Here is a 21443-nt window from a genome sequence, read left to right on the forward strand (position 1 = left end):
GCTCACTGGGTGACCTTGGGCCAGTCACTGCATCTCAGCCTCAGAGGGAGGCAATAGTAACCTCCCTCTGAATACCGCTTACCATGAAAACCCTGTTCATAGGGTCGCCGTAAGTTGGAATTGACTTGAAGGCAGTCCATTATTTAACTAATGTAAGCATGTTTATGCATGCTTGCCCCCAGTATATTTGTGTATTGTGTTTTTAATTTGTTTTGTTTTGTTTTAGATTTTATACTGGTTTTAACCTTTTTATTGATTGTAAGTCGCTTTGGGTTCACTTTCGGGAGGAAAAGCAACAAAAATTATGTATTTATTTATTTCATAATTATAACATATGCATTTAAGTACACATTGCTTGGCTGGGAACTGCATTGCAAAATTGCAGAGAAGTGTGAATTTCAAAGGATGGCTGTGTTTCAGCTGCCTATTGTTTTGGAAAGTGCAAATTAGGTAGGTTTGCCTTTAAATGTGAACGGAAAGATGCCTGAAAGATCATCTTATCCCTTATATACCCAGTCGATCACTGCGCTCTGCAGGTGAGGGCCTCCTGCAGATACCATCTTATCAGGAGTTTGATTCCGCACAACATAGGAAATGGACCTTTAGTGTAGTGGTACCGACCCTTTGGAATTCCCTCCCCTTAAATATTAGACAGGCGCCACTTCTGTTATCTTTTTAGCACCTACTGAAGACCTTCCTCTTTCAACAAGCCTTTTAAGTCTAGACTTTATCCCAGTCTGCGTCTGTGTTGGAATTGCTTGTTAAGGAGTTTTTAACATTTTTTGGATTTTTTTTAAAAAATATGTTTTTAAAGAGGTTTTGTTTCTGGGAGGAAGGGCAGGATATATAAATGTGATTGATAAATAAACAAATAAATTGCATTTCTCCCTCTTCCTACTTAAGGCACCTCTGTTTGCCCTGGGGGCCTTTGGAAGTGCAATATGAATATTTTGTCATCCTTTACCCCCCCCCATCCCACCCTGGTAAATGATAGTTAGTGGTTATCTTCTGTACTTTAAAAAAAATATTTGCTGTTTAATGGTTTACTGATTATTGATTATTTTGTAATTGTGGGGTGTATTCAATGAAGTCTAACAGAGCAGACCCATTGAAATGAATTATCCTAAGTTAGTCCTATCTATTAACTTCAGTGGGTCTACATGGAGTAGGACTACCACTGAATACCACTCTTTATTTTTAGTCTATGTAACCCACCTTGGGCAAAGGGTGGATAAGAATAAAGGAAATGAACCCTCAAGCTTCTTATCAAGTTCCCATGGTGCGGCTATACCCTCCTGCAGAGAGGCCAAAGCCTTGTCAAATTCGTACACAGAAGCGAGCCTACCATTTAATTCGAAATAAGGTGTTTTATTGAAGCTGCCATTGAAAAATCCAGGTCCTTCTCCAGTCAAGGACAGGTCCCAAATCCAGTGGAGGCACAGAACGAGGGGTTTTGTCTAGGAGAGTGTGTGTGTGTAGGGATTGCCTCTCCCTCCCCATCCCCGCTTCTAGGCTCAGTACTGGATGTAAGAGAGGTCCACGTCTCCTTCGATCTCCAGCGTGTCAATTTGATTGAAGTGCTGGTAACGATGGTTGTAGTTGAAGAGCGGCTGGCCGTTGGCCCAAATCTTGAACCGTTGGTTGCCACAGCGAATGGAAAGCTGTTTCAGGGGAGAAGGAAAAAGAGAGCTGTTAGAGGCACGGAACAGGCAAGCCTTAGGAAGACAGGAAGCTGCCACTGGCCCATCTAGCTCAGTATTGTCTACACTGACTGGCAGCAGCTCTCCAGGGTTTCCCAGCGCTGCCTGGAGACACAAGGATTGAACCTGGGACCTTCTGCATGCCAGGTAGATGCTTTGTCACTGAGCTACGGCCGTTCTAGAGGGCAAATCTCTACCTAAAACTTCCTGTACACTGGTTTTATACCCGTTCAACTGTCAGAGCGTCCTGCAAAGAATCCTGGGAATTTCCTTCGATCTCCAAGTCTTCCTTGCGGAATTAAAATTTTTCTAAAGCAGGGATGGGGAATCAGTGGCCCTCCAGATGTTGCTTGGCTCCAGTTCCCGTCAGCTCCAGCAAGCATGGCCAATGGTCAGGGATGATGAGAGTAGTAGTCCAACAACATCTGGAAGGCCACAGGTTCCCTTTCCTAAAGGGAGGAAGTTCTCTGTAGCATAGTTCAGTTTCCGAAAGGCAAGGCAAAGGGGGACCCACATTCATGATCTAAACAGGAAGAGACCTTATACTGAGACCATCCATCCATCTTGCTCAGCGCTGTCTACACGGACTGGCAGCAGCTCTGCAGGGTTTTCAGATGGGAGTCTCTCCCAGTCCTGCCTGGAGGTTGAACCTGGGACCTTCTTTTGCACACAAAGCAGTCCCCTGGCTTTTCGCTTTTTCAAGGGCTATACATCACCATCTAAAGATGGAGGCCTCCACAAGACTACTGCGTCCAGAATCTAAAATTATTTCACTGCACCGTTGTTCCCCACCTCGCCCGCCCCCCCGGAAGAGAATTCAGCTGCTTGGAGAACACTCACGTCAAAGTATTGTCCAGGTTGGAAAGGGTTATTAGGCAGCTCTCGCTCCTCACCGCCCCAGTGGCCATTCAGGAAGCTGTTTCGCACAACAACCCGCTCGTTCATGCGAGGGTTGATATGCAGGGCAATATCTTGGCCGGCTTTAAAGTTAATCCGGAATCTGGGATAAGAAAAAGACAGATCCACAAGAATATCAAACATCAACCCAGTCTAGTAACGCGGAGGTGCTCTTTTTCACTGGTGGAACCAGTGTTGCAGAATGCCCCCCTTGCTGAAATGCAAGAGGCCACACTGGTACTGGCATTCCACCAGCTCTTGGACACACATGCTTAGGCAAGCATTCCCTTGCACTTGAACTTCCTGATCTAATTGTCTTAATTGTTGTTTTAACTGTTTTATTATATATTTTAATTATGGATGTTTTTAATGCTTTGATTGGATTTACAACTTCAGTACCTGTGTGGTTTGTATAATATTCATATGACAAAAGGATTAGACTGTAAGAGTTTACATGAAAACAAATCTATATTTTTGTGAAGGGTAATAGTACTAAACTGTAGGTTTCAGTAGTTTCTTAAGTCTGTTATTGTTCTGTTAACGATGGCAGGTTTTACACTTCTATGCAATTGTATATAAAAAAATAAGAAAACGACATGTAAAATCTTGATAGCTGCATAACTTGCAATTTCTTTACGTGGAACACATTTTGGGTTGTTAAAAAAATTATAACTGTTATAAAGAAAGATTCTAAATGAAGTGTGCTTTATAAAAAAAAAGTTTATATAAATGTTTTTAGTTACTTTAAACCGCCCAGAGAGCTTCGGCTATGGGGCGGTATACAAATACAATAAATAAATAAACAAATCTCTGTTAAAAAGCAAAACAAAAAAGAGGCAGTGCCTTTGTTTAGCGTCACTTCAGCTCTGTAATTGTACCAGACATAGATTCATGTTCTTTTCCTTACCAGAGAATTTCTGCAACACCAAAACTATCAATGTGCATCTCTCATTGTTTTGTGTCTGACTAGCACTGGCTTAAAAAAATAATATTGTCCTGAACTTCCAGTTGAGGTAGCTTTTCCACCTCCTTCCAAGTAGAAATTAAGTCTTATAGGAATTTATCCAGTTAGTTCATTGACTGTAAGTCACTTTGGGTTCACTTTTGTGAAGAAAAGAACAAAATTAATAAATAAATGTTTTAATGTGTATTTGAATTAGTACGGATTTACAGGGGGAAAACTGCGTGATAATTTTTGTTTGCTGGTAACATCATGTGAACCATGCAAATTAAAAGGAGATGTGAGTAGCACCAAACGCACAGTAAACCACCGTGTAGATGAGCCCAGAGTCCATTGCTAGCTCTGGGACTCAAATGGGTTGAAATATGAACTTGGGACTCCTGGCTTCTAATCTGCATTTCTGACAAGGCTGAAGAGCAGCTGGGATCTATGACTCCCAGCGTAAAAGAGGTGGAAAATCTGGTGGGCCTCATCACAGAAAGAGAGTGGTGTCCAGGGGTTAAATTAAAACCATCCTCCTGTCTGGAAGATGGTACTTGTCACTCATTCATGAAATTCATTCAGACAGAAACAGGGTGCATACTGTTTAGCGTGCGGCGGGACGAATCCTTTCACCACGATGGTCCTCTTTGAACCCAGCCCTCCAGGCAGGTTCCCCTTGTAGGGCACTTGCTGGAACAGACAAGAGATTTTATATATATATATATATATATATATATATATGCAAAAGGGCGGGAAGGACAAATTCTCCCAAATGTGAGCATTACTTTTTTGGACTACTGAACACAGGAATCTTTGCCATTCAGGGGTTAAAGAGACAAGCGGGGGGCGGGGAGTGTTGCCCAAACTCATAACAGCAGCTCTGCTGGACCAGACCAGCATCCTGTTCTAAACCCAGGTGCTTGTGGGAAGCCCACAAGCAGGACTTGAGTGCAACAGCACTTTCCCCTATTGTGATTCCCAGCAACTCAGTCAGTGGAGGCTGGTCCATTAGGGCAAGTGAGTCCATTAGGCCAACCTCAGTCTCCCCTCAGCCAGCTCCCACCTGCCTGCTTTTTTTACTTCAAACCAGTCTAGGGGGTGGCAGTGCCTGTCAACTTATTCCACTTACATCTCAGTGCTGTTGTCGTTGTAGAACTCAGCAGGGAAGAGGGTGGAGTCAAAACTAGAATTAGGTGGTTCTGCCTATCACTGGCTCCGCCTCTGCCTATGATTGGCTCTGGTGCGCCTATGGCTGGGCTCCCTACCTTCTGCCCCACAAGTTCCACTAGGCCCCAGTCACCACTGGCAGCTAGCATTGACTGTTCTCCAGCTATCTGTGTGCTCTGAGACCCACTCATATGCATGACTGATCCTTCATGCTCATAGTATCCATGGCATAGCGCACAAGTTGCTGTTGCATGATCTGACCTCAAAAGTCCCAACCCTGAGACTATTTTTCCCTAATTGGCTTCTATTATTTATGAAAAACCTTTCTAGACTGCCTCCCACGACAAGTCTCTGGGGGGGGGGTTACAACAATATTCAATGACATATGAAGATGTTAAAACAGAGGAAGAAAATGCAACTGACAAACTGGAGCAGATTTTAAAATTATGATCTACCGAGATCAAGCACTAGCAAAGGCCTTGGAGCACCATTTTTTGTTGATTTTTCGTAAAGACACCTAAGCGTTCCATTGTGGCAGCAAGCAACTTTGTGTGTTTGTTTTTAAACTGGGCTAGCCACTGTTGGTCCCAGACCTCAGAAATGAGGTGGCCTTAGCTTGCAAACTCTTTGATCAACATCTGGCTGGTGATTTCCAGTCGATGTGTAAAAACTTCAGGTTGTGTTCCCGGCAGTGCATGTTCATAACCATTCATCCATTTGTTCCTTCCTTCCTTCATTCTCTCCTCTCACCTACATCCCTTCCCATCCCACCTTCCTAGGCCCCCTTGATTCACCAGGCCTACAGTCTGTTCACATCCCGGCCTCTACTTTTCCTAGACTCTTCTGGCTGGTGTGATGGGAGCATTAGGGATTTCGAAACAGGGACTGTCCTGGCGCATAGCTCATGCTGTTCCCCACAGCTCCTTCATCATGGTGGCGGTGGTGCAGGGATAAGTGCGTCACGTTTAGGCAAAAAGGAACTGAAGCCCACCCTGGTAGTCACTCCCACCCCGGAGCTTTTGCTGAGTTCCCCTCTTTGTCAAAAGGATTTTGCGGTTCATCATGTTGGCTCTCCGCCTACCAAAAACAGTCAGGTTTCTGGGACATAATTCATGTGCGCAGAGATGCATGCTGAACTAAGAAACCTTGTTAATGCCTCCTCCCACAACCACAGACTTCCCTAGGAGCCAATAAGCATGAAAGGGGGAGGGCGTTAGCAACTGAGAAGAGTCTTCTCGGTGGCAAACTCACCTCCTTTCACTCTGATTGGCACCAGTCAGCAGGAAAGGACAAGGAAGCATGTTAGAAGACTCTTCTCAGTGGCTAACATACTCCCCTTTCATACTGATTGGCTGGTAGGATGCTGGAGACATAAGGACCCTGTTGGGACTCTGCTCCCAAAAACGTAAGGGGCCTAAGACACTCTGAGACCCCAGATGACTACACCCTTGCTCCCACTCCACCTATGCTTTCCAAATTCTAGTCCTCATTGTTCACAGGACCAACAAACAAACATACACACACTATCCTCTACCCCTCCCAAGTGCTCCAGGAGGGTCTTTCAATCAAGGGAACAGTAACATGTCATCTCCCTGTCCCTCCCCACAATTTCTGCTGAAAATTCAGCAAGGAAAGAGAGAAAGAAATGTAACAGTATTAGCAAATCCCCTCTACACTCACCGGGTGGTAGGAAGCAGGAACTGTCATCATCTACAAGAGAAAGAAATCCAAAGAGGTCATTAACCAGCCACACAAACAAGTACCTCAACTCCATTTTAGGAGACCCCTAACCCTCACCCCCTGACCACTGGGGAAGAAACAGTCACCCAAATCACCATTTCTTCCTTTTATAAATCTCTCTGCTGCTGTTCCTCATGGGCAAGTGCTACCTGAAAGTTTGGATTTAAACCCGGAGCAGATTCCACTGCCCCTCTGGCATGGAGCCACCAGCCACCAATGTGTTCAACCGAAATCTACCCTCCTGTAAACTGAAGACCATTAGATCTAGTCCTGCCCTCCTGGGCAGCAGCAGAGACGCCACGCACTTAACCTTTCCACAAGTCTATGGTATGGCCACAATTTTTGGAGTAACAAATCCTCAGACTTTTCTTTTTATGGGACAGCGCTTCAGGTATTTGAAGAATTCGATCATGTCCCTGGTCCTCTTCCCTTAATTCATAAATTTGGTAATTCAAATGGAATAAATTGCTGTCAGCCCAGAACAATGCCCTAAGTGCACTTACTGGATGGATTTCATCAGTTATAATTGGGGGGAGGGGGGAATGACAACCTATGCAGGAATCTGTATTGGTCAAAAAAACAAATCACCCACCATGGCTTGCAGGGGCTGCATCTAAATGGTGAGTAATTCCCCTGTTAAAAACAACCCTTCAGGGGTATAGCCTTACAGGGTCTCAGGGGGCCTTAGACCTCTTACTTTTTCAGCAGCAGGATCCCAGCAGGGTCCCTATGTCTCCGGTATCCTACAAGCCAATCAGTATGAAAGGGAAGTGTGTTAGCCACTAAGAACCTTTTAACATGCTTCCTTGGCCTTTTCTGCCAGTTGAAGCCAATCAAAGTGAAAGGAGGCAAGAGAGCCACTGAGAAGACTCTTCTTAGTGGCTAACACACAGAGCTTGGGAAAGTTACTTTTTTGAACTGCAACTCCCATCAGCCCCAGCCAGCATGGCCACTCGATTGGGCAGATGGGACTTGTAGTTCAAAAAAGTAACTTTCCCAAGATCTGCCCCTTCCATGCTTCTAGGAATGTCTGTTGTTGTGGGAGAAGGCGCATGGGAAGGGCGGAGGAGTGTGGAGATGGTGATGGAGAGCAAACAAGTGAGAGGGTGTGGCATGATGATCATGAAGGGACCCTGCACGTCTGGATTTGCCACTGTACAACTACAACCCTCCCAGAGGGAGCTACAATTGTCAGGCTAAACATCTCTCTTGTATAAAACAGCTGCTCCACCCCAGAAGTGGCTGCATTTGGTGGGATATACTCCCACTGCAACCAACTCTAAGCAATTAAGTGGGGAGGGGAGTTATACCCTTTCCTGTGGCCTCTCACCACCAGCCCTTCCATTACTTATTTTTGAATATTTACAGGTAGATTTGAAGATGGATACCCAGAATCCGGCATCATGCCTTAGGAAGGATGTATTGCGAGGTAGGAACTCAAGAGTATCCCTCCATATAGCAGGAGATTAGCAGAAGTGGCTGCATTTTGTTGCTGGGTGAAATACACCACTTATGACGAGCTTTAAACAAATGCCTGCTTGTGGGAGGGGTGAGGAGGAGTCGAGCCTGTCTGGTTCCCCACTTTGCTTACCACGAAGTATGAAGGCGGGCACCCCTGGATCTGGCATCATGCCCATTAAAAGATATATTGTCAGGTGCGTGCAGAGTGGTACCCCTTCAGCCACAGAGGAGAGGCTGAGACTAGGAAGGCTGGAACTCAGCCTGGACCCCAGACACAGTGCGGGTGTGTGTAAAACGGCTATTCCACCCCAGAAGTGGCTGCATTTCAATGTTGGGTGAAGGATGTTCAGTTCTAAGCAATGCAGCTTGCTTATGTTGGAAAGATTTATACCACTTCCTACCCCCTATCTATTCTGAGTACTTACAGGAAGGTTGGAAGGAGGGAACCCAGAATCTGGCATCATGCCCTAAAGAAAGAGAGAAATTATGAGGTGGGGACTGGTTTCAGGGACATCATAAAGGATCAGCATAATCAGGCATCTACCAAGTGCTCAAAACCCATCAATGCAGAGGTAGCTGGTGGCTCCATGTCAGTGGGGCAGTGGAATCCGCTCCAGGCTTTAGTCCAAACTTTCAAGTTTGGCCTATAACCTGGAGCGGCTTCCACCGTCCCACTGACATGGAGCCACCAGGCATCATTGCATCAACAGAGCATACTCATTGTATCTCCATCTTTGGTTATGAGCACTCTAGTCGCCTACAGCATTGGCCACACCTGGAGTGGCAATGGGTTGATCTGCCAATCAGTTGTGAAATCTGTTTGAAGCTGAATTTTTTTAAAAAGCACTCAAACTGATCCTACCAGTGGTTTTACAGGTTTTACCAGTATCATGTGCCCTCATTTTCAGAAAAGAGAGGTGGAGACATACTGAAACCGGTGGAGCAGTGAGTCTGTCTCTACCCTTAGTTTTGTGTATCCAGAGATACACAGCATCAGTCAAACCCCACCCCTTTTTATTCCAAACTCCGGGATTTTTGAGTTTGAATGCATTTTCCCTGCAAGGAAGCTTCACACCAAAACTGTTTGGTCGATCAACATGGTGATCAAGACATCACTGCCTGCTGGTGTGTACATGGAGTCAATACGATAAAGTACAGTCAAGATGTGTACAGCCTAGTGGAGATTTGTTTCCAACCATACCCAGACAAAACAGCCTGGTTGCTTATTAAGGACACCGGTGTGCACGTAGCCGTAGCGTGAAAACACGCTCACCAGTGCGTCTCCACTTCTCTCTTCTGAAAATGAGGGCACATGATGCTAGTCAAACCTGGCCCCTTTCCACTGTGGAAACCTGATGGGATCAGCTCAATTTTAAACAATCAGCTTCAAACAGATTTTGCAACTGACCAAGAGATCAACCTGTTGCCCCTCCAGGTGTGGCCAGTGGAAACACTTTGCCGTGGCCGACTAGTGTGCTTTCAGCTGTAGCCTCCTCAGACATGATCTCCCCAGCCCCATAAGGCTACTTATGCCATGCCCCCTCCCCACATTCAATCCCCACTAGTGTTGCCAGGTATTCGGTGTCTTTAAAAGTTATACAGGGGGGGAGGGAGAATTCCACCTTGTGGTTTTCCCCATTACAGTGTTGCAAGAACACCTGCACTTGGCTGACTTTCTCTTCTCCTCAAGATACAGGATCAGTCTCAGGCAATGAACCTGGCAACCCTAATCCCCACACCCCAAAGTGCCCTCCCCTTGGCGATACTCACCGGCATTCCCATCGGTGAATACTGCTGCCCTGGCATTCCCTGCACCAGGAAGAGAAGCAGAGGGTTGAAGCAACAGCGAGGGCTTAAGTGTCCATTCAGGCCTGGTGCAAGGGGACAGAGCCAGCCGAGGCTGGGGAAGCAACCGGCCTCCTCCCCACATGCCTCTAGAGCAGGGATGGGGAGCCTGTGGCCTTCCAGATATTGCTGAACTACAGTTCCCATCATCCCTGACAGTTGGCCACTCTGGCTGGGGCTGCTGGGAGTCAGAGTCCAGCAAAATCTGGGAGGGTCCCAGGTTCTCTGCCCCTGCTCTAGAGGAAAGGCCCTCATTCTTCCAGGGGCCGCAATGGGGCAGGTAAATGAGGGGACAGGGACTGGCATCCTTGCTGGCCGGCCACTCTGGGTGGCCTTCACCTGCCGCACCTGCCCATCCCACCAAGCTGAAGCAGAAGGGAAGAAGGGAAGCAGGCCCACACCATCAGCTGTGCAGAGAGTCCAGCTCCTTTTGGGTCCTTCTCAATTGTTTTCCATGCCAGGCAGTTCTTGTCAGAACTTCTACCGTGTAACTCTACCGGGGCCATCCCTACCATTGGGCAGAATGAGATGGCTAACTCAGGCAGCAGCTTTGGACTGTCATGAAATGGCAGCAAATTGTTACCTAATTAAATGTTTTATTTTTACTGCCAGGCAGGGGCAGAGGTTTGACTAGCATCATGTGCCCTCATTTTCAGAAGAGAGAGGTGGAGACATACTGAAACCGGTGGAGCAGTGAGTCTGTCTCTACCCTTAGTTTTGTGTATCCAGAGATACACAGCATCAGTCAAACCCCACCCCTTTTTATTCCAAACTCCGGGATTTTTGAGTTTGAATGCATTTTCCCTGCAAGGAAGCTTCACACCAAAACTGTTCGGTCGATCAACATGGTGATCAAGACATCACTGCCTGCTGGTGTGTACATGGAGTCAATACGATAAAGTACAGTCAAGATGTGTACAGCCTAGTGGAGATTTGTTTCCAACCATACCCAGACAAAACAGCCTGGTTGCTTTTTAAGGACACCGGTGTGCACGTAGCCGTAGTGTGAAAACACGCTCACCAGTGCGTCTCCACTTCTCTCTTCTGAAAATGAGGGCACATGATGCTAGTCAAACCTGGCCCCTTTCCACTGTGGAAACCTGACGGGATCAGCTCAATGTTAAACAATCAGCTTCAAACAGATTTTGCAACTGACCAAGAGATCAACCTGTTGCCCCTCCAGGTGTGGCCAGTGGAAACACTTTGCCGTGGCCGACTAGTGTGCTTTCAGCTGTAGCCTCCTCAGACATGATCTCCCCAGCCCCATAAGGCTACTTATGCCATGCCCCCTCCCCACATTCAATCCCCACTAGGGTTGCCAGGTATTCGGTGTCTTTAAAAGTTGTACAAGGGGGAGGGAGAATTCCACCTTGTGGTTTTCCCCATTACAGTGTTGCAAGAACACCTGCACTTGGCTGACTTTCTCTTCTCCTCAAGATACAGGATCAGTCTCAGGCAATGAACCTGGCAACCCTAATCCCCACACCCCAAAGTGCCCTCCCCTTGGCGATACTCACCGGCATTCCCATCGGTGAATACTGCTGCCCTGGCATTCCCTGCACCAGGAAGAGAAGCAGAGGGTTGAAGCAACAGCGAGGGCTTAAGTGTCCATTCAGGCCTGGTGCAAGGGGACAGAGCCAGCCGAGGCTGGGGAAGCAACCGGCCTCCTCCCCACATGCCTCTAGAGCAGGGATGGGGAGCCTGTGGCCTTCCAGATATTGCTGAACTACAGTTCCCATCATCCCTGACAGTTGGCCACTCTGGCTGGGGCTGCTGGGAGTCAGAGTCCAGCAAAATCTGGGAGGGTCCCAGGTTCTCTGCCCCTGCTCTAGAGGAAAGGCCCTCATTCTTCCAGGGACCGCAATGGGGCAGGTAAATGAGGGGACAGGGACTGGCATCCTTGCTGGCCGGCCACTCTGGGTGGCCTTCACCTGCCGCACCTGCCCATCCCACCAAGCTGAAGCAGAAGGGAAGAAGGGAAGCAGGCCCACACCATCAGCTCTGCAGAGAGTCCAGCTCCTTTTGGGTCCTTCTCAATTGTTTTCCATGCCAGGCAGTTCTTGTCAGAACTTCTACCGTGTAACTCTACCGGGGCCATCCCTACCATTGGGCAGAATGAGATGGCTAACTCAGGCAGCAGCTTTGGACTGTCATGAAATGGCAGCAAATTGTTACCTAATTAAATGTTTTATTTTTACTGCCAGGCAGGGGCAGAGGTGGTTATGGGATTCTATGCAACCTGATGGTGGGTGAGTGGGGGGAGAGGTAACATTTGCTCCTCCTCAGGAGTGGGGAGTCTCTTACCTGGAAACCAAATGCAGCTCCCCAGACCTGTTATCCGGACCCTTCCTAAGCCACACCCCCTCTCCTCAGGCCACACCCCTCACTGGCCCTCCTTGAGTGCTTTTGTCTGGCAGCAATCTGACCTTGAACTCTGATCTTGCCCCTTGTGTGCCTTGATGGGGGATCGAGAAGGGGTGTGTGTATGTATGTGTGTGTGTGTGTGAGAGAGAGAGTAACTAAATTCACATGTTGCTCCACCCACTTTTTTCTCTGGCCCTGCCCATCACTAGAATGTGGTCCCCGGAAAGTTGTTCAGAAGGGAATGCGGCCCTCGGGCTGAAAACGGCTTCCCACCCCTTCCCGAAACCATTTGTGATACAGGATACTCACCCCGCCTCCCATCATGGCCCCTCCGAGGAGTGTCATTGACTGGAGCTCCAGATCTCCATCAGCGACCACAGCCTGCACGCGCTCTGGACGGATCCTGTGCACGTAGCTGCAGATAGGGTTCCTGTTCACCATGACCTGGCAGGACGCAAATGAGGAGGCGTTACAAGTGGGGACCGGCTCCCTGCAACCACATCCCTCCCTCTCAGAGTCTGCTGCTCAGTTTTCCAGCTGCTCTGTTCCATTCCCACTCCCCGAATTTCCTCCTTTTTTTAGCCCCAACCCCACAGTCACTTGTTCTTGGAGTCACCAAACATGCTCAGGCCTCCATTGAGTGGCTTTGATGGGACATTTTCAGTCAGGCAACTACAAAATATTTTATGCAGGAAATGAGAAATTAAGAAGAAACGGGGTTGCTTTAATAGTGAGAAGTGAAGTAGCAAAAGCAATTAGGAGCTACAACGCAAGGTCTGAGCGAGTGATATCAATGAGATTAAATGGGAAACCTATCAACATAACCATCATCCAAGTCTATGCTCCGACGGCAAATGCAGAAGAAGAGGAATTGGAGAGATTTTACCCAGAAGTACAGGAAGAAATTGATCACACACCAAAACAAGATGTGCTGATAATCATGGGGGACTGGAATGCAAAAGTAGGGAACAGAGAAGAACTAGAAATTGTGGGGAAATGGGGCTTAGGAGATAGAAATGAAGCAGGAGAAAAAAAGACTTACTGAATTCTGTGAAGCCATTAATTTGTTCTTGCAAACATATGTTTTTAGCAACCAAAAAGACAATTGTACAAGTGGACATCGCCAAATGGTGAATATAGGAATCAAATTGATTATATAATTGGTAGCAGAAGATGGAGAAGTTCCATACTTTCTGCGAAAACAAGACCAGGAGCAGACTGCGGTACAGATCATGAACTGGTCGTATTGAAAATCAGAGTAAAGCTAAAGAAGTCCAACAAAGCAATCACAATGCCAAAATACAATTTAAATAACATCCCAGAAGCATATAAATATCAAATAAGGAACAGGTTTGAGGCTTTAAACTTAGTGGACAGAGAACCAGAAGAAGTATGGAATGAAGTCAGAGACATTATCAGGGAAAAATGCAAAAAGACAATACCTCTAGCTAAAAAGAGAGAAAGACCTCAATGGATGACTGAAGAAACTCTTAGAATGGTTAAAGAGAGAAGGACAGCAAAAGCAAAAGGAGATAGAAACACGGTCAGAACCCTAAATGCAATAGTACAGCAACTAGTACGTAGGGACAAAGAGAACTATTACAATAGTTGTTGTATAGAAATAGAACAACAAAAAGGGTAGAACAAGAGCCCTATTCCAAAAGATTAGAGAAATTAAAGGGAAATTTAAACCAAGAGTAGGGATGTTGAATAATCAACAGGGAAACACACTGACTGACCGAGATGAAATAAAAGGAAGATGGAAGCAATACACTGAAGAACTCTATAAAAGAGATGCCAGGATGACAGATTCATTCACGGAGGAAACGTATGATGAAGAACCAGAAATGTTAGAATGTGAGGTGAAAGCTGCTCTTCACATATTTGGAAGAAACAAATCACCAGGAATAGACGGCATATCAATAGAGTTGCTACAAGCTACTGAGCCTGAAACTGTCCAAATTTTGACAAGAATTTGTCAACAAATATGAAAAAGAAAACAATAGCCCACAGACTGGAAGCGTTCAATATACATCCCAATTCCAAAGAAAGGGGATCCCAGGAAATGCAGTAATTATCAAACTATTGCCTTAATATTCCATGCAAGTAAAGTGATGCTCAAGATTCTACAACAAAGGCTCTTACCATATATGGAGTGAGAAACGCCAGATGTCCAAGCTGGATTTAGAAAGGGAAGAGGCACCAGAAATCATCTCGCAAACATACGTTGGATAATGGAACGGAGCAAGAAATTTCAGAAGAAAATCACCCTGTGCTTTATAGATTACAGCAAAGCCTTTGACTGTGTAGATCATGAAAAACTATGGAATGCTTTAAAAGAAATGGGGGTGCCACAGCATCTGATTGTCCTGATGTGCAACCTATACTCTGGACAAGAGGCTACTGTAAGGACAGAATATGGAGAAACCGATTGGTTCCCCATCAGAAAGGGTGTGAGACAGGGGTGTATTTTATCACCCTATTTATTTAATCTGTACGCAGAACATATCATACGGAAAGCAGGATTGGACCAAGATGAAGGAGGTGTGAAAATAATTTAAGATATGCAGACAATACTATACTACTAGCAGAAACCAGTAATGACATTCGGGCTGAACAATGAATTCTGGGACTTGGACACACATACACACAGAGACAACAGGCAGCTCTTGCACACTTGGGTGCTCACACAAACCTGGTATGCATCATTGTTGACAAGAAAGACAATCTCGAAGTGTTGGCCCTTTTGGAAGGGCATACTATGATGTTCCTCCTTTCCCCACTTGCGCCCCTGGTAGGTGTTCAAAACAATCTTGTCTTTGCCATCAAAGCGGGGATTGAAGTGGAAGGCGATATCATCCCCATCGTTTGAGCCACAGGCAAAGTTCACCACGAATCTGGAAGCCACAGACAGAAAGAAAAAGCGGGTGGGAATAAAATGTAGTCAGGTGGCAATCTGCTTGTTGTAGCATTGTGGACAGTTTTCTTACTTGAGAACGTAAGAAGCGTCTGCTAGATAAGGCCAAAGGAGGCCCATCTAGTCCAGCATCCTGTTCTCATGGTGGCCAACCAGATACCATAATGGGAAGCCCACAAGGTTAATTCGCACCGAATCAGACATCCTTAGAAGAAGGGCAGCTTTCACTCAAAAGAAGCAGCAAGTTACTAGTCCTCATTGTTTCGGAGATGTGATTGGAAACATGGAAGAAACAAGCACTCCCTCTAGAGAAAATTTCTGAAGCTAAAGGGTGATGTGAAAAGTGCAGTGCAATCTTACATGTACAGATGCATGGCAAGTTAGAGTACTGCAATGCACTCTACGTGGGGCTGCCTTTGTGCAAAATGCAGCGGCCAGAGTGGTAACAGGGACCAGACGTTTCAAACATATAAAACCGATTCTGGCCTGCTTGCATTGGCTGCCTGTATGTTTCCGAGCTCAATTCAAGGTGCTGGTTTTAACCTATAAAGCCTTACACAGCTTGGAACCACAATATCTGATGGAACGCTTCTTCCAACACAAACCCACCCGTTCACTACATTCAACATCCAAGGCCCTCCTCCGGGTGCCTACTCGGAGGGAAGCTGGGAGTCTGTCAACAAGGGAGAGGGCCTTCTCAGTGGTGGCCCCCAAATTATGGAATGATGTCTCTGACAAGGTGTGCCTGGCGCCAATACTGTTATCTTTTTGGCGCCAGGTCAAGACTTTCCTCTTCTCCCAGACATTTTTAATGTGTTTTTAAATTGTTTTTTAAAAAATGTGTTTTTAAATTTGTATATTTGTTTTTTAATGTTTTTAATTGTTGTAAACCACCCAGAGAGCTTTGGCTATGGGGTGGTATATAAATGTAATAAATAAATAAATAAACATCTTCATAAACCTTTGTTTCATGGCTGCCATTTTACAGATATAAGAAGGGGACAGCCTAGCTCCTTATTAGTTATGTAATGTTGCTTACAGTCTAATTAACAGAACAGGATTTCAGTATCCATTTGGATGAAATCTCTTGTCTAAAGTGAGTATAGAGGGAAATATTACTGCAGGGGTGAGGCTGTGCTGGGACCATCAAGGGAGCTAGCTTTTTCCACCTGCCTTGCCCTGTCACCTCTGCTCTTTCTGACATCTTTCTGGGGCTGCCCTTTGCCAGGAATGCATTTGGCTTAGTTTTGGGTTTGTTTGTAAGAAAAATTAAGTTTTCATTGTCTTAAATTTCTGCAATTTGTATTTTCCCCCCTTACTTGTATTTTATATTTGTGTGTATTTTTTGTGAGCCGCCTTGCGGGGGCCTTTTTGGCCAAAAGGCAGCCTAGAAATAAACTATATCATATTGTCTCACATGTCTACTAAGAAGCAAGGCCCCTTGAGCTGAATGGTGCTTTCTGTCAGATTAAGTGGATGTTGGATTGTAGCCTAATAAGGTTTCATAGCAGTCGAGAAGCTCCATTTTACCGGGAGAATAAAACGAATAAGCAGGTGTGTTCATTTTTCCCAAGTGTGCATCAAAACTACATTCATGTGGAAGGTTCTTGGTGCATAAGAAAAAAGAGGAGTCTGCTGAGTTCAGTGCAGAGAGAAGTTATGATCACAGGTCAGCAGCTGCACCTCCCATCATCCCTTGCACCCCCAAATGACCCTTTACCTCTTGGTATGATGTGGAACTGTTCCTTGCACATATATAGACATCCCAGGGCGCAGTCCACCAGGGATGGGCTTGGAATGAGGGAGAGACTGAAACACAGGAGGGGGAAAACATTCAACATGCCAGACCATGTCATCATTCATATGCTTATACTAACCTTCCCCAACCTGGTGCCCTCCAGATGTTTTGGACTACAACTCAAGCCAGCACGGCCCCCTGAAAGTTCCCAACAAGGAAATGTGGCCCTTGGGCTTTCAAAGGTCCCACTCCACAACCTAGTGACTATGCAAAAACGAATGGAACTCAACTGCTGAATAAGATTTGGAGTAGCTGAAACGTATCTTAAAACTGCAGCTTTAATTTAAAAAAGAAGTTTGAGTGTACCTGTTATTTTGTTCTGCTCCCTCCCCCGAATTCCGGACAAAAGCCACCCCTCCATTTACCAACTAGGCATGGGGGGAAATGGGTTTGGTTAGGGGTTTTATGCAAACCTACCTAATTCACACTTTCTGAATGACTATGTGAACCAAAACACAGCTCTCTTGAAATCTGCACTCCTCTGAAATAGTGTGATGCAGTTTTCCAACCAAATAACGTGTACAGCAGTGTGTATGTTAGGTGAAATGCAAACATCCAAAAATGCATTATATTTACAGCTTAACCTGTTAAAATGCACACCATTGTGGGGGAGGTAGGGGATTAGGGTTGCCAGGTTCATGGCCTGAGACTGATCCTGTATCTTTAGGAGAAGAGAAAGTCAGCCAAGTGCAGGTGTTCTTGCAACACTATAATAAGAAAAACCACAAGGTGGAATTCTCCCTTCCCCCTGCACATCTTTTAAAGATACAGAAGACCTCTTGGTTGCCAGGCCAGGTCTCCAAACTTTAAAAGTTGTGCACGGGGAAGGGAGAATTCCAGCTTGTGGTTTTTCTCATTATAGTGTTGCAAGAACGCCTGCACTTGGCTGACTTTCTCTTCTCCAAAAGACACAGGATCAGTCTCAGGCCAGGAACCTGGCAACCCTATAGGGGATATAGATCTAGAATCAATAGTGGGATAGTTATTGATAGATAGTTCAGGACAACACAGGCTTCTGGTGACAGAATTTGCTCCTATCATTTTATACTAGGGTTGCCAGGTTCAGTCCCTGAGACTGATCCTGTATCTTTAGGAGAAGAGAAAGTCAGCCAGGTGCAGGTGTCCTTGCAACCCTGTAATGGGAAAAACCACAAGGTGGAATTCTCCCTTCCCCCTGCACAACTTTTAAAGATACAGAAGGCCTCTTACTTAGAGGCCGGGCCTGGCGACCAAGAGGTCTTTTGTATCTTTAAAAGTTGTACAGGGGGAAGGGAGAATTCCACCTTGTGGTTTTTCCTATTACAGGATTACAGTCTCAGGGATTGAACCTGACAACCCTATTTTATACTCCTGAAACAGAGAAGGGCAGCATTCAACCTACCGTTTCATTTGTATATTGTGCTATTATATGATTTTCATGAGTATTTTATTGCAAAGTGCTGCCGAACGCTGGAGAATTGAACTTAAGACACAAACAGTGAGAAACAAAGAGAAACCAAAACGGATAGATTTGTCTGTCCCATCCTGTTGTATCTTGAGTTTCCAGGGACAAATGGGAATCTATAGAAAATGTGTTGTTAGCTATTAATCCATCTAACTATGAAAGAGACTAGCTTGGGGTGGAGTAGGCTTGCTGAGGTTGATGCTGCCAGCTAGTTCTGCTTTTAGCTCCAGTATCTGAACAGGGAAAGTGCATTGCAGAAGAGGTTGGTCTGTTGGCTGGCTGGGGAACCTTATCAGATCTCTGCATGCACAGATGTAAAAACCAAGGAGGGAGAACATTGCACCTGCTGGTCCAGACTGGCGAGATCAGGATCCAGGACGCCCCTTGGTCAGTGTTCATTGACATCGGTCCTACTCTGAAGGAAAACAGCATTTCCTTTGGGTAGTCCTGGGCGCAGCAACCCAACAGCACATCCAGCCATGCGCTAGGGAGGCCAGAGTCAAACACCGGACTCATTGATTAATTGGTGCAAATAATCGGCTAAACGAGTCAAAGTACCTGCTGGAGGTGTGAACTGAGATTTCTGACTGTGACACAAGGTCCAATGTATGTATGACGTATTGATTATTATAAAAAGCTGTGTATTACCTGGTACTGGCAGAGTGAAGTTCAAGAGAACTTCCTCTCACACTGGCGCCACTGGCCTATCTGTATTATTCATCAATAAACCTCTGATCTTTGGAGCACAATCTTTGGTCTGGAAAGTTTTTCCTTCAACAGAGGGAAAGGTGGAAATTGGGCAGGTGCACAGCCTGTTCTATCCCTGGGAAAGGTTCAGAGTCAGGAAAAGCACACAGCAACACTGGAGTGAAAAATGTTCAATTCGTTGCATTGAGTAAGCCTGTGGCTTTCAGATTTTCTTCCCTGAGATAAGGTTATTAGAGTGGCATTATCTAACATTTGACTTGTGGTACGCTTGATAAAAAGGACGGCATTGTCAAGCATGTACATTTGCTAGGACAGTTAAATTGGCTAAAACCCCAACCACTAGCTATGCTGGACGATTGTAAAGAAGCCATACACACATGAATTTATGGCACCCTCCTGGCAATTCTGAGTCTGGAGGAGCAGAGAGATTAGGAGGGGCTTTTTTCCTCAAATGGCAGTGCAAGACAACACAAGCTTTAGAGTTATGCAGAACTGTTTATCTGGCAAGATAAAATGGCAGCAAAGTCTCCTCTAGAGATTGAGTGAATCAGTAAGGTTTATTAATAAATCTAGAGTAATTTAAGATAGAAAGTGCTTTTGTGATACCAATTAAAATGAAGTTTAAAGGACTGCTACAGGCTGCTTTAAAGGTCTCAAACGTTTATTTAATTCATTTAAATTTATTTATTTATTTATTTTATTATACTTTTATACCGCCCCATAGCCGAAGCTCTCTGGGCAGTTTACAGTAACTAAAAACATTAAAACAAATACAATTTCAAACAGATCTTATAAAAACAATTTAAAACACAATTTTAAAATTTAAGTATAAAACACATGCTAAAATGCCTGGGAGAAGAGGAAAGTCTTGACCTGGCACCAAAAAGATAACAGTGTTGGCACCAGGCGCACCTCGTCTGAAAGATCATCCCATAATTTGGGGGCCACCACTGAGAAGGCCCTCTCCCTTGTTGCCATCCTCCAAGCTTCCCTTGAATTAGGCACCCGGAGGAGGGCCTTTGATCTTGAACGTAGTGTACAGGTGAGTTTGTATTGGGAGATGCGTTCCATCAGGTATTGTGGTCCCAAGCCATGTAAGGCTTTATAGGTCAAAACCAGCACCTTGAATCGAGCTCAGAAACATACAGGCAGCCAGTGCAAGCGAGCCAGAATCGGTCTTATATGTCTGGTCCCTGTTACCAATCTGGCCGCTGCATTTTGCACAAGCTGCAGTTTCCGAACCGTCTTCAAAGGCAGCCCCACATAGAGTGCATTGCAGTAATCTAATTTGGAGGTTACCAGAGCATGGACAACTGAAGCCAGGTTATCCCTGTCCAGATAGGGACGTAGTTGGGCCACCAACCGAAGTTGGTAGAAGGCACTCCGTGCCACCGAGGCTACCTGAGCCTCAAGTGACAGAGATGATTCTAGGAGAACCCCCAAGCTACGAACCTGCTCCTTCAGGGGGAGTGCAACCCCATCCAGGACAGGTTGGACATCCACCATCTGGTCAGAAGAACCACCCACTAGCAGCATCTCAGTCTTGTCTGGATTGAGCCTCAGTTTATTAGCCCTCATCCAGTCCATTGTCACAACCAGGCACCGGTTCAGCACACTGACAGCCTCACCTGAAGAAGATGAAAAGGAGAAATAGAGCTGCATGTCATCAGCATACTGATGGCAACGCACTCCAAAGCTCCGGATGACCGCACCCAACGGTTTCATGTAGATGTTGAACAGCATGGGGGACAGAACTGACCCCTGCGGAACCCCATACTGGAGAGTCCAGGGTGCCGAGCAATGTTCCCCAAGCACCACCTTCTGGAGGCGACCTGCCAAGTAGGAGCGGAACCACTGCAATGCAGTACCTCCCACTCCCAACTCAGCCAGTCTCCCCAGAAGGATACCCTGGTCAATGGTATCGAAAGCCGCTGAGAGTCACACTCCCCCTGTCTCTCTCCCAACAAAGGTCATCATACAGGGCGACCAAGGCTGTTTCTGTGCCAAAACCAGGCCTGAAACCCGACAGAACAATTGCATTTTTAAAAAGTCCAAAGCAGGTATTTTAGAACCAGGACCAAAGATTCAGGTAAGCGATGGTGAATTTCCTTCCTTTGTTAGAGTGCACAGAGAATCCAGGGAGAAAGGGAGGCTGAACACTCACCGGGTTGTAGGTTGGCATATAACCGGGTGCTGGGACAAAATTCATGGTGCTGCAGTCTGACTCCTGTGCTGAATTGGATCAAGACTGGATGCAGAAAAAGTCACCGAGTCCGCAGAATACTTTTATAGCAAATGTTTTGAAGGGGGTGGAGCATCCAGCTGGAAAGTTGGCATGGGCCCACCCATCTCAATAGGTAAAGTTAACTGAACTCACCTGCCTGCATCCCCACCCCAGCCACTCTCCAAAGACATAGTGGGAAATCCCCCACCCTGCTTGTCCTTTCACAGATGGAAAG

At 45.9% G+C, this 21443-nt stretch overlaps 1 protein-coding gene across 1 annotated transcript; it reads right to left on the reverse strand.

Annotated features, from left to right (window-relative positions):
* Positions 1-1378: 1378 nt before the first annotated feature.
* Positions 1379-21221, reverse strand: LGALS4 (galectin 4). The gene is made up of 10 exons (XM_061596624.1): positions 21149-21221; positions 16755-16843; positions 14813-15014; positions 12427-12561; positions 11271-11309; positions 8334-8375; positions 6388-6417; positions 4142-4230; positions 2541-2700; positions 1379-1661 (listed from the first exon to the last, which is right to left on the reverse strand). The coding sequence occupies exons 1-10, from the start codon at positions 21191-21193 to the stop codon at positions 1515-1517; spliced, it is 978 nt and encodes a 325-aa protein (XP_061452608.1). The 5' UTR covers positions 21194-21221; the 3' UTR covers positions 1379-1514.
* Positions 21222-21443: the final 222 nt, after the last annotated feature.

This window comes from Rhineura floridana, chromosome 15 (genome assembly GCF_030035675.1).
Source record: "Rhineura floridana isolate rRhiFlo1 chromosome 15, rRhiFlo1.hap2, whole genome shotgun sequence".
Taxonomy (NCBI): domain Eukaryota; kingdom Metazoa; phylum Chordata; class Lepidosauria; order Squamata; family Rhineuridae; genus Rhineura; species Rhineura floridana.

Excerpts from the sequence above, each read along its gene's own strand:
- LGALS4 (XM_061596624.1), bottom strand. The coding sequence starts at position 21,193 with ATGAATTTTGTCCCAGCACCCGGTTATATGCCAACCTACAACCCG. Across the intron at positions 16,844-21,148 it reads ATATGCCAACCTACAACCCG|TCTCTCCCTCATTCCAAGCC; the intron begins GTGAGTGTTCAG and ends CCTGTGTTTCAG. Across the intron at positions 8,376-11,270 it reads ATTCACCGATGGGAATGCCG|GGCATGATGCCAGATTCTGG; the intron begins GTGAGTATCGCC and ends CTCTTTCTTTAG.